Source organism: Scardinius erythrophthalmus, assembly GCF_964197995.2.
Source record: "Scardinius erythrophthalmus genome assembly, chromosome: 25".
Taxonomy (NCBI): domain Eukaryota; kingdom Metazoa; phylum Chordata; class Actinopteri; order Cypriniformes; family Leuciscidae; genus Scardinius; species Scardinius erythrophthalmus.
Window position 1 is genome coordinate 30,106,589 of NC_138245.1, and position 16,303 is coordinate 30,122,891.

General features: G+C 41.1%; 3 protein-coding genes across 4 annotated transcripts in view; 2 read left to right on the plus strand and 1 right to left on the minus strand.

Annotated features, from left to right (window-relative positions):
• Positions 1 to 43: 43 nt before the first annotated feature.
• On the minus strand, positions 44 to 6,984 carry LOC308685972 (ADP-ribosylation factor 4-like; the record flags this gene model as incomplete). Its single annotated transcript, XM_081358145.1, has 6 exons — positions 44 to 130; positions 4,870 to 4,995; positions 5,097 to 5,168; positions 6,429 to 6,538; positions 6,633 to 6,713; positions 6,918 to 6,984. The coding sequence occupies 6 exons, from the start codon at positions 6,982 to 6,984 to the stop codon at positions 44 to 46; spliced, it is 543 nt and encodes a 180-aa protein (XP_081214271.1).
• Positions 6,985 to 7,906: 922 nt separating this feature from the next.
• Positions 7,907 to 11,027, plus strand: LOC308685624 (ADP-ribosylation factor 4-like). Its single transcript, XM_081357529.1, has 5 exons — positions 7,907 to 8,057; positions 8,243 to 8,323; positions 8,427 to 8,536; positions 8,660 to 8,857; positions 10,323 to 11,027. Exons 1-5 carry the CDS (start codon positions 7,991 to 7,993, stop codon positions 10,410 to 10,412), a joined length of 546 nt encoding a protein of 181 aa, XP_081213655.1. The 5' UTR covers positions 7,907 to 7,990; the 3' UTR covers positions 10,413 to 11,027.
• Positions 11,028 to 15,052: 4,025 nt separating this feature from the next.
• Positions 15,053 to 16,303, plus strand: part of LOC308685626 (ADP-ribosylation factor 4-like) — a 2,083-nt gene continuing 832 nt past the window's right edge. The window contains exons 1-5 of one of the 2 annotated variants that reach the window (XM_081357531.1): positions 15,053 to 15,317; positions 15,508 to 15,588; positions 15,690 to 15,799; positions 15,909 to 15,980; positions 16,082 to 16,207. In XM_081357531.1, coding sequence (XP_081213657.1) covers positions 15,251 to 15,317; positions 15,508 to 15,588; positions 15,690 to 15,799; positions 15,909 to 15,980; positions 16,082 to 16,207 — 456 coding nt within the window. In that variant the 5' untranslated portion in view covers positions 15,053 to 15,250. Of the gene's footprint in view, positions 15,318 to 15,507; positions 15,589 to 15,689; positions 15,800 to 15,908; positions 15,981 to 16,081 lie in introns of both variants that reach the window. The other variant, XR_014029482.1, reaches the window with a different exon arrangement.

The following is a 16,303-nucleotide window of genomic DNA, read 5'->3' on the forward strand; positions in this document are numbered from 1 at the left end:
TATACGTTCAGTTATGATTTAGTGTATTTTCTTCTGTAGTGTTTTATCGTTTGGACAGTTGATCCGAGAGCCAATCCAGTCCTTCATATAATCCTGAGCCTTGAATCGCACATGTGGCCTGAACGAACCACTGAGAGAGAGAGAGAAACACATGTGACCTCACACATCAACTCTATTCCGCTCATCTGCATTTAGTCTCATAGTCTAGGCCACTCCCTATTAAGCGCTATTGTACCGAATTGTGGTTGTAGTTCCACCAGAGCTCCACTGGGGGCGATCACCCATGAGTGCAGAATGAATGGGAGTCTATGGGGCTAGACGGCTAAATGTGTCTCTTTCACCCGATTGCAGTTGAGAAATCTCAGATTTGATTGTAGGTTTTGCAAGTTCAACATGGGTTATAGGTCGAAAGTTGAATGAACGAGTACTTATGTCCTTTCGATTTCTCACAGGTTGAGTTGTTGTCGCCCATAACACGCTAGCATTCTGCTAATGAACGCTGATTGGTCAGTGATGGACTGATTACGACCAGAGATACCGCTTGATGGTCTTTTAAAACAACAGAATAAAAACTCTTCTAGCACGTGTGTTTACCTGTGTCAGCTGTGTTGTCGATGCCTCGAGAGAAAAGAAAGTGCAGAGCTGAAAGCACCAAAGTGACTGAAGGATTGCCGTAAAGCAGTATCTCGGGTCGTACATGTATATGACGTCATTGACATTTTAAAAGACTTTTTAAAGCAAATAAGTGACTCTAAAAAATCTAACACCCAGCAATGTGTAATTTCTTTGCATCTCCTTTCAAATACAACATTAAAATTACTAGACAAAAAATTATATCCTGAGAAAAGTGGATTTTGAGGGGTATGGCACCATTGACCTCCATTCATTCTGCACTCACCCTGTGAGCGCCCTCATGTGGAGCCAGAGTGGAACTGCAGCCAGTTCAGAACCCGGAAGTGTACTTAGTGAAAGTTCTCCCCTTATTAGACATTCTCTGTGTGTCGCTCACTCACCTGTCTTCCTCTCAGTGTGTGTAAACCCAGTGTGTGTGTCGCTCACTCACCTGTCTTCCTCTCAGTGTGTGTAAACCCAGTGTGTGTGTCGCTCACTCACCTGTCTTCCTCTCAGTGTGTGTAAACCCAGTGTGTGTGTCGCTCACTCACCTGTCTTCCTCTCAGTGTGTGTAAACCCAGTGTGTGTGTCACTCACTCACCTGTCTTCCTCTCAGTGTGTGTAAACCCAGTGTGTGTGTCGCTCACTCACCTGTCTTCCTCTCAGTGTGTGTAAACCCAGTGTGTGTGTCGCTCACTCACCTGTCTTCCTCTCAGTGTGTGTAAACCCAGTGTGTCTGTCAGCTCACTCACCTGTCTTCCTCTCAGTGTGTGTAAACCCAGTGTGTGTGTCGCTCACTCACCTGTCTTCCTCTCAGTGTGTGTAAACCCAGTGTGTGTGTCGCTCACTCACCTGTCTTCCTCTCAGTGTGTGTAAACCCAGTGTGTCTGTCAGCTCACTCACCTGTCTTCCTCTCAGTGTGTGTAAACCCAGTGTGTGTGTCACTCACTCACCTGTCTTCCTCTCAGTGTGTGTAAACCCAGTGTGTGTGTCGCTCACTCACCTGTCTTCCTCTCAGTGTGTGTAAACCCAGTGTGTGTGTCGCTCACTCACCTGTCTTCCTCTCAGTGTGTGTAAACCCAGTGTGTGTGTCACTCACTCACCTGTCTTCCTCTCAGTGTGTGTAAACCCAGTGTGTGTGTCGCTCACTCACCTGTCTTCCTCTCAGTGTGTGTAAACCCAGTGTGTGTGTCACTCACTCACCTGTCTTCCTCTCAGTGTGTGTAAACCCAGTGTGTGTGTCGCTCACTCACCTGTCTTCCTCTCAGTGTGTGTAAACCCAGTGTGTGTGTGTCACTCACTCACCTGTCTTCCTCTCAGTGTGTGTAAACCCAGTGTGTGTGTCGCTCACTCACCTGTCTTCCTCTCAGTGTGTGTAAACCCAGTGTGTGTGTCGCTCACTCACCTGTCTTCCTCTCAGTGTGTGTAAACCCAGTGTGTGTGTCGCTCACTCACCTGTCTTCCTCTCAGTGTGTGTAAACCCAGTGTGTGTGTCGCTCACTCACCTGTCTTCCTCTCAGTGTGTGTAAACCCAGTGTGTGTGTCACTCACTCACCTGTCTTCCTCTCAGTGTGTGTAAACCCAGTGTGTGTGTCGCTCACTCACCTGTCTTCCTCTCAGTGTGTGTAAACCCAGTGTGTGTGTCACTCACTCACCTGTCTTCCTCTCAGTGTGTGTAAACCCAGTGTGTGTGTCGCTCACTCACCTGTCTTCCTCTCAGTGTGTGTAAACCCAGTGTGTGTGTCGCTCACTCACCTGTCTTCCTCTCAGTGTGTGTAAACCCAGTGTGTGTGTCGCTCACTCACCTGTCTTCCTCTCAGTGTGTGTAAACCCAGTGTGTGTGTCGCTCACTCACCTGTCTTCCTCTCAGTGTGTGTAAACCCAGTGTGTGTGTCGCTCACTCACCTGTCTTCCTCTCAGTGTGTGTAAACCCAGTGTGTGTGTCGCTCACTCACCTGTCTTCCTCTCAGTGTGTGTAAACCCAGTGTGTGTGTCGCTCACTCACCTGTCTTCCTCTCAGTGTGTGTAAACCCAGTGTGTGTGTCACTCACTCACCTGTCTTCCTCTCAGTGTGTGTAAACCCAGTGTGTGTGTCGCTCACTCACCTGTCTTCCTCTCAGTGTGTGTAAACCCAGTGTGTGTGTCGCTCACTCACCTGTCTTCCTCTCAGTGTGTGTAAACCCAGTGTGTGTGTCACTCACTCACCTGTCTTCCTCTCAGTGTGTGTAAACCCAGTGTGTGTGTCGCTCACTCACCTGTCTTCCTCTCAGTGTGTGTAAACCCAGTGTGTGTGTCACTCACTCACCTGTCTTCCTCTCAGTGTGTGTAAACCCAGTGTGTGTGTCGCTCACTCACCTGTCTTCCTCTCAGTGTGTGTAAACCCAGTGTGTGTGTCACTCACTCACCTGTCTTCCTCTCAGTGTGTGTAAACCCAGTGTGTGTGTCGCTCACTCACCTGTCTTCCTCTCAGTGTGTGTAAACCCAGTGTGTGTGTCGCTCACTCACCTGTCTTCCTCTCAGTGTGTGTAAACCCAGTGTGTGTCGCTCACTCACCTGTCTTCCTCTCAGTGTGTGTAAACCCAGTGTGTGTGTCGCTCACTCACCTGTCTTCCTCTCAGTGTGTGTAAACCCAGTGTGTGTGTCGCTCACTCACCTGTCTTCCTCTCAGTGTGTGTAAACCCAGTGTGTGTGTCGCTCACTCACCTGTCTTCCTCTCAGTGTGTGTAAACCCAGTGTGTGTGTCGCTCACTCACCTGTCTTCCTCTCAGTGTGTGTAAACCCAGTGTGTGTGTCGCTCACTCACCTGTCTTCCTCTCAGTGTGTGTAAACCCAGTGTGTGTGTCGCTCACTCACCTGTCTTCCTCTCAGTGTGTGTAAACCCAGTGTGTCTGTCAGCTCACTCACCTGTCTTCCTCTCAGTGTGTGTAAACCCAGTGTGTGTGTCACTCACTCACCTGTCTTCCTCTCAGTGTGTGTAAACCCAGTGTGTCTGTCAGCTCACTCACCTGTCTTCCTCTCAGTGTGTGTAAACCCAGTGTGTGTGTCGCTCACTCACCTGTCTTCCTCTCAGTGTGTGTAAACCCAGTGTGTGTGTGTCGCTCACTCACTTGTCTTCCTCTCAGTGTGTGTAAACCCAGTGTGTGTGTCACTCACTCACCTGTCTTCCTCTCAGTGTGTGTAAACCCAGTGTGTGTCGCTCACTCACCTGTCTTCCTCTCAGTGTGTGTAAACCCAGTGTGTGTGTCACTCACTCACCTGTCTTCCTCTCAGTGTGTGTAAACCCAGTGTGTGTGTCGCTCACTCACCTGTCTTCCTCTCAGTGTGTGTAAACCCAGTGTGTGTGTCGCTCACTCACCTGTCTTCCTCTCAGTGTGTGTAAACCCAGTGTGTGTGTCGCTCACTCACCTGTCTTCCTCTCAGTGTGTGTAAACCCAGTGTGTGTGTCGCTCACTCACCTGTCTTCCTCTCAGTGTGTGTAAACCCAGTGTGTGTGTCGCTCACTCACCTGTCTTCCTCTCAGTGTGTGTAAACCCAGTGTGTGTGTCGCTCACTCACCTGTCTTCCTCTCAGTGTGTGTAAACCCAGTGTGTCTGTCAGCTCACTCACCTGTCTTCCTCTCAGTGTGTGTAAACCCAGTGTGTGTGTCACTCACTCACCTGTCTTCCTCTCAGTGTGTGTAAACCCAGTGTGTCTGTCAGCTCACTCACCTGTCTTCCTCTCAGTGTGTGTAAACCCAGTGTGTGTGTCGCTCACTCACCTGTCTTCCTCTCAGTGTGTGTAAACCCAGTGTGTGTGTGTCGCTCACTCACTTGTCTTCCTCTCAGTGTGTGTAAACCCAGTGTGTGTGTCACTCACTCACCTGTCTTCCTCTCAGTGTGTGTAAACCCAGTGTGTGTCGCTCACTCACCTGTCTTCCTCTCAGTGTGTGTAAACCCAGTGTGTGTGTCACTCACTCACCTGTCTTCCTCTCAGTGTGTGTAAACCCAGTGTGTGTGTCGCTCACTCACCTGTCTTCCTCTCAGTGTGTGTAAACCCAGTGTGTGTGTCGCTCACTCACCTGTCTTCCTCTCAGTGTGTGTAAACCCAGTGTGTGTGTCGCTCACTCACCTGTCTTCCTCTCAGTGTGTGTAAACCCAGTGTGTGTGTCGCTCACTCACCTGTCTTCCTCTCAGTGTGTGTAAACCCAGTGTGTGTGTCGCTCACTCACCTGTCTTCCTCTCAGTGTGTGTAAACCCAGTGTGTGTGTCGCTCACTCACCTGTCTTCCTCTCAGTGTGTGTAAACCCAGTGTGTCTGTCAGCTCAGAGACGGTCATGGCTTTGGGTAAATCCTGCTTGTTAGCGAGAACTAACAGAACGGCGTCTCTCATCTCGTCCTCCTCCAGCTGAAAAAGTTCAAATGGATTTGATGCACGAACACAATATTACATGTAGACTGTGATTATACTCGACTAGAGTGATATATCTGATGATATAGATGACGTACCATCAGTTTTAGTTCCTCTGCTGCCGTTTCAATCCTCTCAGGATCACTGCTGTCCACCACAAAGATCAGACCCTGATCATACACACACACACACACACTTTGTTCAGGGCATTTCATAAAAAGCAGTTGGTTAGATTTGAAGTGCTAAAATAATATATACAGTACTGTGCAAAAGTCTTATATTATATATAAAGTATATTTTGCTGTAGTGTGTCTGTAGGAAATATCAGTTTACATTTCCAAACATTCTTTTTGCCATTAATTGTAATAATCCAGTGAGATTTGAGTCTGACAACAGCCGGTATGATCTGATCTCGCCATCATCGAGTCCGTCTGTGATTACATGAAGAAACTGAAGAAACTGAGACAGACTAAATCCAGAAGAACTGCAGGAACGTCTCTGAGACGCTTGAAGAAACCTGTTTTTATGGTGAAGTTTCTTCATGTAATCACAGACGGACTCGATAATGGTGAGATCAGATCATACCGGCTGTTGTCAGACTCAAATCTCACTGGATTATTACAATTAATGGCAAAAAGAATGTTTGGAAATGTAAACTGATATTTCCTACTGACACACTACAGCAAAAGATAGAAATAACTGACTTAAAGGAACACTCCACCGTTTTTTGAAATAGGGCTTATTCACCTTCTTTCCTACATTTAGATAGGTGGGCAAATGCATTTTTGTCTCAGTGCATGCATTGTTTTAGTTTGACAGGGTCGGCGCTAGCTTAGCTTAGCATAATGAATGGAATCCTTTGTTGCCAGCTAGCATGTCCTGAGTAAAAGTGATATAAAAAAAAAAACACCTAATTACTTCTTGTGGCCTGCGTATTCACAACAAGTACAAATAGCGATGCAGATTAACACTAGGCGATTTCCTATGCAGATATTGACTTAGAGATTGACGCAGAGATATCACGCCCAAGTAGCAGTGCTTCGTCTGTGCTACCCCCTAATATAGTCCCAAGTCAATATCTGCCTAGGAAATCGCCTAGTGTTAATCTGCATCGCTATTTGTACTTGTTGTGAATACGCAGGCCACAAGAAGTAATTAGGTGGGGGGTTTTTTATATCACTTTTACTCAGGACATGCTAGCTGGCAACAAAGGATTCCATTCATTATGCTAAGCTAAGCTAGCGCCGACCCTGTCAAACTAAAACAATGCATGCACTGAGACAAAAATGCATTTGCCCACCTATCTAAATGTAGGAAAGAAGGTGAATAAGCCCTATTTCAAAAAACGGTGGAGTGTTCCTTTAAAACCATATTAACATGCCTAAGACTTTTGCACAGTACTGTATATATTGAACTGAACACATAATTACCTTAGTGTTCTGATAGTAGTGTCTCCAGAGGCGTCTGATAACGTCCTGACCGCCGACATCCCACACCGTGAAGGAGATGTTTTTATATTCAACTGTCTCAACATTAAAACCTAGAGAGGAGAATCAGAGTCAGTCATCATCAGTGATTCAGTACTTATGAAATATAATAAACAATAAACATTTGTTTGACCTGAAATGTCTTACCTAGAGTTGGAATAGTTGTGACAACTTCCCCAAGTTTGAGTTTGTAGAGGACTGTTGTTTTCCCTGCTGCATCCAGACCGACTTGGAACAGAAATATGTATTATGTATTTATTCCACAATGAAAATGCACGAGATTCATAACTGGAATATTTTCTGAAGTTTTATCACGTATCAATTAATATGTATCTGTTTTCAGTGCACTAGATACTTGTTTTAAAAACTGAATAAGAATCAAAGAGTAAAGATCAGTGTTTTACATTTTCTATAAATAATAAATGTACTCACCCATAAGCAACCTCATCTCTTTTTTCTCAAAGAGACGTGCGAAAAGGTTAGAGAAGAAGACGCCCATTTTTTAAAGTGCAAATGAAAAAGCTTTTTGCTGTATTTAGTGACAATAAATGTCCAGAGGAACAGGCTCAGATTGCGAGTGTGAAGATGTGTGAGTGTGTGTGTGTGTGTTTATATAGGGTGTTTGCTTTCGGTTTGACTGACAGCTCAACACCGCCACTCTCACACAAGACGCGCGCAGTTTCTCTCGCGGCAAATCCAACGCGTTCGAAATGACGTCACGTCACGTGACAAAACAAAGTGCAAAATAATCATAGACAGTAAAAGAAAATATAAATAAATAGGAACGAGACAAGAGTTATTATTTTGTTGATCAAACAGACAGTATCAGTGAAGCGCTATTTTATTTAAAAAAAAAAAATATATATATATATATATATATATATATATATATATATATATATATATATATATATATATATATTAAGTGTGTTGTACTTTGTACTTTGTACTTGTACTTGTTATATAAAATCATATGACATTTCCACCACAGAATGTCTCAAACTCTGAGCAAAAATGTTGCTAAACAGCTATGATTTTTTTAATTTAACAACCATTTTTATGCATCAAAACATAAAATAGAAGCAATAGTAGGGATGTATGCTATATAATGTGAATTTTAACTCAACTTGTGCGGGCTAGGCTTCAGAAATTATGTTTACAATGCCTGAAGGAGAAACAAAAAAAACATCGTACATGATCCTCGTCAGATTTACAGAACTTCTGAAATCTTTATTCGGCTATAATAGATTTTAAACTTTACATCATAACAAGATTTGCTTTTAGACAGGTGATACCGTAGGTGACGTCATATTGAACGCGTTGGATTTGCCGCGAGAGAAAGTGCGCGTGCCTTGTGTTGAGCTGTCAGTCAAACCGAAAGCAAACACCCTATATAAACACTCACACACACTCACACCAACATCACACTAGAAATCTGAGCCTCTTCCTCTGGACATTTATTTTCACTGAATACAGCAAACAGCTTTTTCATCAGCTCTTTAAAAATGGGCGTCTTCTTCTCTAACCTTTTCGCTCGTCTCCTGAAGAAAAAAGAGATGAGGTTGCTTATGGGTGAGTACATGTTTTGTTTTTTTCTTCCTCAAAATGTACTTTTATTATTTGATTCGTAAACAAACTATTATTTCTCTATGGTTTCATTTGCCCTAATTAATATGTGATTTTTTTTTAGAAAACATTCAGATTAAGAATCGTGTGCATTTCCATTGTGGAGTAAATGTAAATATTTCTTCTTCTAGTTGGTCTGGATGCCGCAGGGAAAACCACAATCCTCTACAAACTCAAACTTGGTGAAGTTGTCTCAACTATTCCAACTATTGGTAAGAAACTCAAAACAAAACATATTAAACCATCATTTATCAATTTCTGCATTCATTTTTGTTCTATATGTCATGTCTAACTGCTCATGATTCTCCTCTCCAGGTTTTAATGTTGAGACAGTTGAGTATAAAAACATCTCCTTCACGGTGTGGGATGTCGGCGGTCAGAGTGTCATCAGAGGTCTCTGGAGACATTACTATGTGAACACAAAGGTAACAGAGTTTTATCTCTATTTATCTGATTTATCTATCTGATTTTGCAGTTTACTATATTTGTCCAAATGTGGTTTTATTTGCAAAATGTCAACTATGCATGTGTGTGTGTGTATGATTCAGGGTCTGATCTTTGTGGTGGACTGCAGTGATCATGAGAGGGTTGAGATGGCAGCAGAGGAACTAAAACTGATGATGGAGGAGGACCAGATGAGAGACGGCGTTCTGTTAGTTCTCGCTAACAAGCAGGATTTACCCAAAGCCATGACCGTCTCTGAGCTGACAGACACACTGGGTTTACACACACTGAGAGGAAGACAGGTGAGTGAGCGACACACACACTGGGTTTACACACACTGAGAGGAAGACAGGTGAGTGAGCGACACACACACTGGGTTTACACACACTGAGAGGAAGACAGGTGAGTGAGCGACACACACACTGGGTTTACACACACTGAGAGGAAGACAGGTGAGTGAGCGACACACACACTGGGTTTACACACACTGAGAGGAAGACAGGTGAGTGAGTGACACACACACACTGGGTTTACACACACTGAGAGGAAGACAGGTGAGTGAGCGACACACACACTGGGTTTACACACACTGAGAGGAAGACAGGTGAGTGAGCGACACACACACTGGGTTTACACACACTGAGAGGAAGACAGGTGAGTGAGCGACACACACACTGGGTTTACACACACTGAGAGGAAGACAGGTGAGTGAGTGACACACACGCTGGGTTTACACACACTGAGAGGAAGACAGGTGAGTGAGTGACACACACTGGGTTTACACACACTGAGAGGAAGACAGGTGAGTGAGCGACACACACACTGGGTTTACACACACTGAGAGGAAGACAGGTGAGTGAGCGACACACACACTGGGTTTACACACACTGAGAGGAAGACAGGTGAGTGAGCGACACACACACTGGGTTTACACACACTGAGAGGAAGACAGGTGAGTGAGCGACACACACACTGGGTTTACACAAACTGAGAGGAAGACAGGTGAGTGAGCGACACACACACTGGGTTTACACACACTGAGAGGAAGATAGGTGAGTGAGCGACACACACTGGGTTTACACACACTGAGAGGAAGACAGGTGAGTGAGCGACACACACACTGGGTTTACACACACTGAGAGGAAGACAGGTGAGTGAGTGACACACACACTGGGTTTACACACACTGAGAGGAAGACAGGTGAGTGAGCGACACACACACTGGGTTTACACACACTGAGAGGAAGACAGGTGAGTGAGCGACACACACACTGGGTTTACACACACTGAGAGGAAGACAGGTGAGTGAGCGACACACACTGGGTTTACACACACTGAGAGGAAGACAGGTGAGTGAGTGACACACACACTGGGTTTACACACACTGAGAGGAAGATAGGTGAGTGAGCGACACACACTGGGTTTACACACACTGAGAGGAAGACAGGTGAGTGAGTGACACACACACTGGGTTTACACACACTGAGAGGAAGACAGGTGAGTGAGTGACACACACACTGGGTTTACACACACTGAGAGGAAGACAGGTGAGTGAGCGACACACACACTGGGTTTACACACACTGAGAGGAAGACAGGTGAGTGAGCGACACACACTGGGTTTACACACACTGAGAGGAAGACAGGTGAGTGAGTGACACACACACTGGGTTTACACACACTGAGAGGAAGACAGGTGAGTGAGCGACACACACACTCAGTGCAGTTGATGATGTGTGAGGTCACATGTGGCTCTCTCTCTCTCTCAGTGGTTCGTTCAGGCCACATGTGCGGTTCAAGGCTCAGGATTATATGAAGGACTGGATTGGCTCTCGGATCAACTGTCAAAACAACAATAATTCATGATTTAAGTCGACATGAAATGGAAGTTGCGAAACAACTCTTCCTTATTGTGACGTATTTCCGAGTGAAACGCCTTCTGGAACAAGAACAAACTGGGCAAGGCTTGATCGCGCCAGTAAACACGTCACCAGAGAAGAGAAGAGATGTCTCTGCAAGTTATTTTGATTAAAGATTAACTTTAAAAAAAATATTGATGTGCACGGACACATCACTTATAATAAAAACTTTAATATTCCATAAACAACAAGAATTGTCCATGATTTCATGGTTGCTTTAACACTTTATTGGGGGATTTTGTGGACGGATACTTGAAAATACATTGTAATAGAATGTACTGTATATATTATAACAGCCTCCAACTGTTTATTATCTCAAAAGCATTTTGATTTATTAATGTTAAATCAAAACTGTATATTTTGAATTGTTAGTCTTAGTCTTGAAGAAATGATTTGTTATATATTATATCATTCTTCTATGGACTTTGAAAGAAAGTTTGTCATGTTTTCGTGTGTGTTCTGTTCTATTTGCACTTTGAAAGAACGACCTGATGTCTGCCTGTAATAAACATCTGTGCCTTTCAGATATCTCCAATAAATTCTGTATTTATTTACAAACATCAATATTCCTATATTTAATTCTCATTTAATAAATACATAGTAAAATTAGTGCATGTTTTAGTGCAAAAACAATAAATCTGTGCTTGCAAACAGATTGTAATAAAAAATAAAAAAAGCTTGTAATAAAGAAACAAAAGAGGAGATCAAACACCCTGCAATAAAACAAGAAATCTCACTAATGTGGAGAGAAGATGTCAAAGAAAGAGCACAGGACATCGCCTTGCCCAAACTTCTCTCCTCTCTTATCTGTGCTGTACTCGCTCTCCTTTCCCCCTGATTCAATCACTGAAAGTCACTAAAAATGTCTATATATACCACATATGTGACCCTGGACCACAAAACCAGTCACATGGGTCCATTTTTTTTAAATTGAGATTTATACACCATCTGAAAACTGGATGAATGGTTTGTTAGGATAGGACAATATTTGGTCGAGATACAACTATTGTAAATCTAGAATCTGAGGGTGCAAAAAAGTCGAAACATTGAGAAAATCTCCTTTAAAGTTGTGCATTTATGCTCACGATTGTGCTGCATTCACTCACAGAAATACATGTTTTATATATTTACGGTAGGAATATCTTCATGGAACATGATCTTTACTTAATATCCTAATGATTTTTAGCATAAAAGAAAAATCTTATCTTATCATACCTAATGAATAACTACTAGTATCTAATATATATTTACTAGTCACAATTGGAATACACACTAGTCAGAACTGCCACTTGGAAATATTAGTGGCAGTATATATGCAGCAATATATATGCTGCCACTTGGAAATATTATAAGGAAACATGGAATTAGTTTCCATTGTTATGCTGATGACACTCAACTATATATTTCATCACGGCCGGATGAAAACGCTAAATTATCCAAATTGACAGAGTGTGTTAAAGATATAAAAGATTGGATGACGCACAATTTTCTTTTATTAAATCCAGATAAGACAGAGGTTATACTTATCGGTTCAAAAAACCGCCCACAAAACCTCTTACAATACAACTTTAACATAGTAGGATGTCCTGTTACTTTATCCTCTACAGTAAAAGACCTGGGTGTTATATTAGATTGTAACTTGTCTTTTGAAAATCATATTTCATATGTTACAAAAACAGCATTTTTTCACCTTAGAAATATTGCTAAATTACGTAACATGCTATCTGTTTCTGATGCAGAAAAGCTAGTTCATGCATTCATGACCTCGAGACTAGATTACTGTAATGCTTTATTAGCTGGTTGTCCTGCATCCTCAATAAACAAGCTACAGTTAGTCCAAAATGCCGCCGCTAGAGTTCTTACTAGATCAAGAAAGTTTGACCATATAACACCAATTTTATCATCACTACATTGGTTACCTATAAAGTTCCGTATTAATTACAAGGTATTGCTACTGACTTATAAAGCCCTAAACGGCTTAGCTCCAGTTTATTTAACGGATCTTCTATCGCCCTATAATCCATCGCGCTCTTTAAGATCACTAAATTCGAGGCTTCTGGTCATACCTAGGATATCCAGATCCACCAAAGGAGGGAGAGCATTTTCACATTTAGCACCAAAACTCTGGAATAGCCTTCCTGATACTGTTCGTTGCTCAGATTCGCTCTCCCAGTTTAAAACTAGATTAAAGACGCATCTCTTCAGCCAGGCATTCATATAATATTTTAATCTTACAGTTAAATCCGGTCTCTACTTCATAAACGCCAGAGGAGAACTGGCCCCCGACTGAGCCTGGGTTCTCCCAAGGTTTTTTTTTTCTCCATTAGGTCACCTAATGGAGTTTTTCGGTTCCTTGCCACTGTTGCCTTTGGCTTGCTCAGTTGGGGATACTTAAATTGATTAATCGATTCACCAGTGCTATTGATCTGCATTACCAAACGTGGATGTTTTACACCAGAAACAAACACTGATGTACTATTTTATTTAATACTGTGAAGCTGCTTTGATACAATCTGTATTGTGAAAAGCGCTATATAAATAAAGTTGACTTGACTTGACTTGAACTGAATAGTTGATATCTGAATGACAGATCCCCACAGAAGAACAAAAGAATAGTTACTAGTCACTATTGAAATAAGTACTGGTATCTAATGAATAAGTACTAGTATCTAATAATAAATAATAAATACTAGTAACTAATGAATAAGTACTATATTGAATAAGTATTTAATAGGCACTAGTATCTAATAAATAAGAACTAGTATCTAATGAATAAGTACTAGTATCTTTAAAAAGGTAGTAGCTAAAGAATAGGCACTAGTAATGAATAAGTAAAGAATAGGCCCTAGTAGCTAATGAATAAGTACTAGTACTTAATGGAAAAGATACTAGTATCTAAAAAATAAGTACATAGCATGAAAATAGACACTAGTCAGTTCAAAGGATTAAATGTTAAAACGGCTTGCCATATACACTCCCCCTCTATATATGACTTTCCCATTACATGGCTCCTACACGAATTAGACCTCCTTCACCCACGCTGTTGGATTCCTTCAGTCCTGCAAGCTCCAATAAATTATGCATAAAAAAAAGTCTTGAATACTCCTTTCACAGTAAATGAGTATACAGTATCACACCTATACAGGAACCTTTATAGAGGTTCAGTCCAGTCACCTGGAGTTGAGTGTGTGTTGATCGACGGCACTGCAACAGTTCTCGTTACCACTACCAAACTATAAACACAACATGATGCCATCTTTAAAAAAAAAAAAAAAAATGTTAATAAAAACTGTAAGCTAAGTAACTATATGACAAGAAATTATATTTTAAAAGACAATATTTTGTAACATATATATATAATATATATGTTAAAAAAACAGACAAAAACAAACAAACAAAAAAAAACAGTAATATTATGAAATATTATTACAATATATATATATATATATATATATATATATATATACCAATGTCAAACAGCAATTCGTATGGGCCTACTTTAAAGGCAAAATATCGTAAAGCAAAAATGGTATCTTTTTCGCTATCGGTTATGTGCACTGGACTGTTTTATGCCACCTTTTGTTATTTGGTTCATGTTTTTTGTATTATTTTATTGTTTTGTGTGTTACCCTAATGGGGTTTGCTATGCAGTATTTGGTGACCATTTTAGAAGTGTTATCAGTGTTTACAGTTGCTTAATACACTGATTATAATGAACTTTAAGCTCATTGCATTTGCATCATCTGATTTGTTATGTTGGTACATTTTACAGTAACAGATTTAATTGCTCAAATATCTTGAAATGTTAAAGGATAGTTCACCCAATGAAACATGAAATATCTGTCATCATTTACTCACCATCAAGTTGTTCCAAACCTGTATGAGTTTCTTTCCTTTCACATTCTGCCCTGTCAAGCATTTCCTTAGTAAGTTTAAGGCATTGTAGTCATGTGAAAAAGTTATGAGGTGTCTATGTTTATTAAGGAAAAGGTTCTCTTTAATTTTGTTTTGCATTTTGAAAATGTAATTTTTGGATATTCAAAGTATGATAACAGTGTGATTAAGGAGGCTTTTGTAATTTATCTGTTAATTTTATTAGTCAAATTTCACATCCATAAGTGGAAGTTTTCTAACATAAAGCCCCTTTTCAGTATTCCTTAAAGAATTCGAAAATTACTTTTCTACTATTCAATACTAATAGAAAAGCAATGAAGACTGTTCATTTGTACTGTCTTCAAAATCGTTGATTAATACAAGGGTCTTGTATTTTTGTGATTTATTATTATTATGATTTATTTTGAATATAATTTTGTGTATATATGTGTGTGTGTGTGTGTGTGTGTGTGTGTGTGTGTGTGTGTGTGTGTGTGTGTGTGTTTTCTTTGCTCCCCTTGTATATTGTTTTGTTGTTTAAAGCAATAATATATATATATATATAGTTTTTATGGTGAAGGTCTAGCAATCACAGCAACTATTTATGCCTGACCAGACGCTCTGCTCATATTTGCCACACATTTATTTGCTTCATTAAACTGAGCGAACTTTAAATTTGACAAAAAAGTAAGTTTGTTTTGTCACGTGATGATGACGTGACGTCATATCGAACGCGTTGGATTTGCCGCGAGAGAAACAGCGCGCGTCTTGTGTGAGAGTGGCGGTGTTGAGCTGTCAGTCAAACCGAAAGCAAACAGGCTATATAAACACTCACACACACTGAACACACACACTATTACCTTTAACTTCTAGAGAACGGCTGTTCTGTCTTTTTGTAGCTAAACATGGGTAACTATTTCTCTCGTGTTTTCTCTCGTCTCTTTGAGAAAAAGCAGATTAGATTGCTTATGGGTGAGTACATGTCTCCACACTTTGAGTTTAAAGTCTTACAGTTTAGCCCTTATTGTTGTTATCATGACATGTTCTTAAATCATTTTTAGGCCACAGGAAAAAAAATGAGCATATTAATAATCTGAAATACGTCTTATGATTATTTTACTTATGAATCCATTGAAATAAATGTAAATATTTCTTCTTCAAGTCGGTCTGGATGCAGCAGGGAAAACAACAGTCCTTTACAAACTCAAACTTGGTGAAGTTGTCACAACCATTCCAACTATAGGTAAGAGAAATATTATATATTTAAATAAATACATTTTTCTTGCCTTATGTGGACTGTCTGATTATCAATTTTTATTAAATATCCAATTCTTTCCTCTCTAGGTTTTAATGTTGAAACTGTAGATTATAATAACATCTCTTTCACTGTGTGGGATGTCGGTGGTCAGACCAAAATCAGAGGTCTTTGGAAATATTATTATCAATACACTGAGGTGAGAGTTTAACACAAATGTGTCATTATACAGTGTGATTTTGCAGTTATAGCTTTGAAAATGTCACCCTTATGGAGTGAACATTCAGTGTGTGTGTGTGTATGATCAGGGTCTGATCTTTGTGGTGGACAGCAGTGATCATGACAGGATTGAAACGGCAGCAGAGGAACTAAAACTGATGGTACGTCATCTATATCATCAGATATATCACTCTAGTCGAGTATAATCACAGTCTACATGTAATATTGTGTTCGTGCATCAAATCCATTTGAACCTTTTCAGCTGGAGGAGGACGAGATGAGAGACGCCGTTCTGTTAGTTCTCGCTAACAAGCAGGATTTACCCAAAGCCATGACCGTCTCTGAGCTGACAGACACACTGGGTTTACACACACTGAGAGGAAGACAGGTGAGTGAGCGACACACACACTGGGTTTACACACACTGAGAGGAAGACAGGTGAGTGAGCTGACAGACACACTGGGTTTACACACACTGAGAGGAA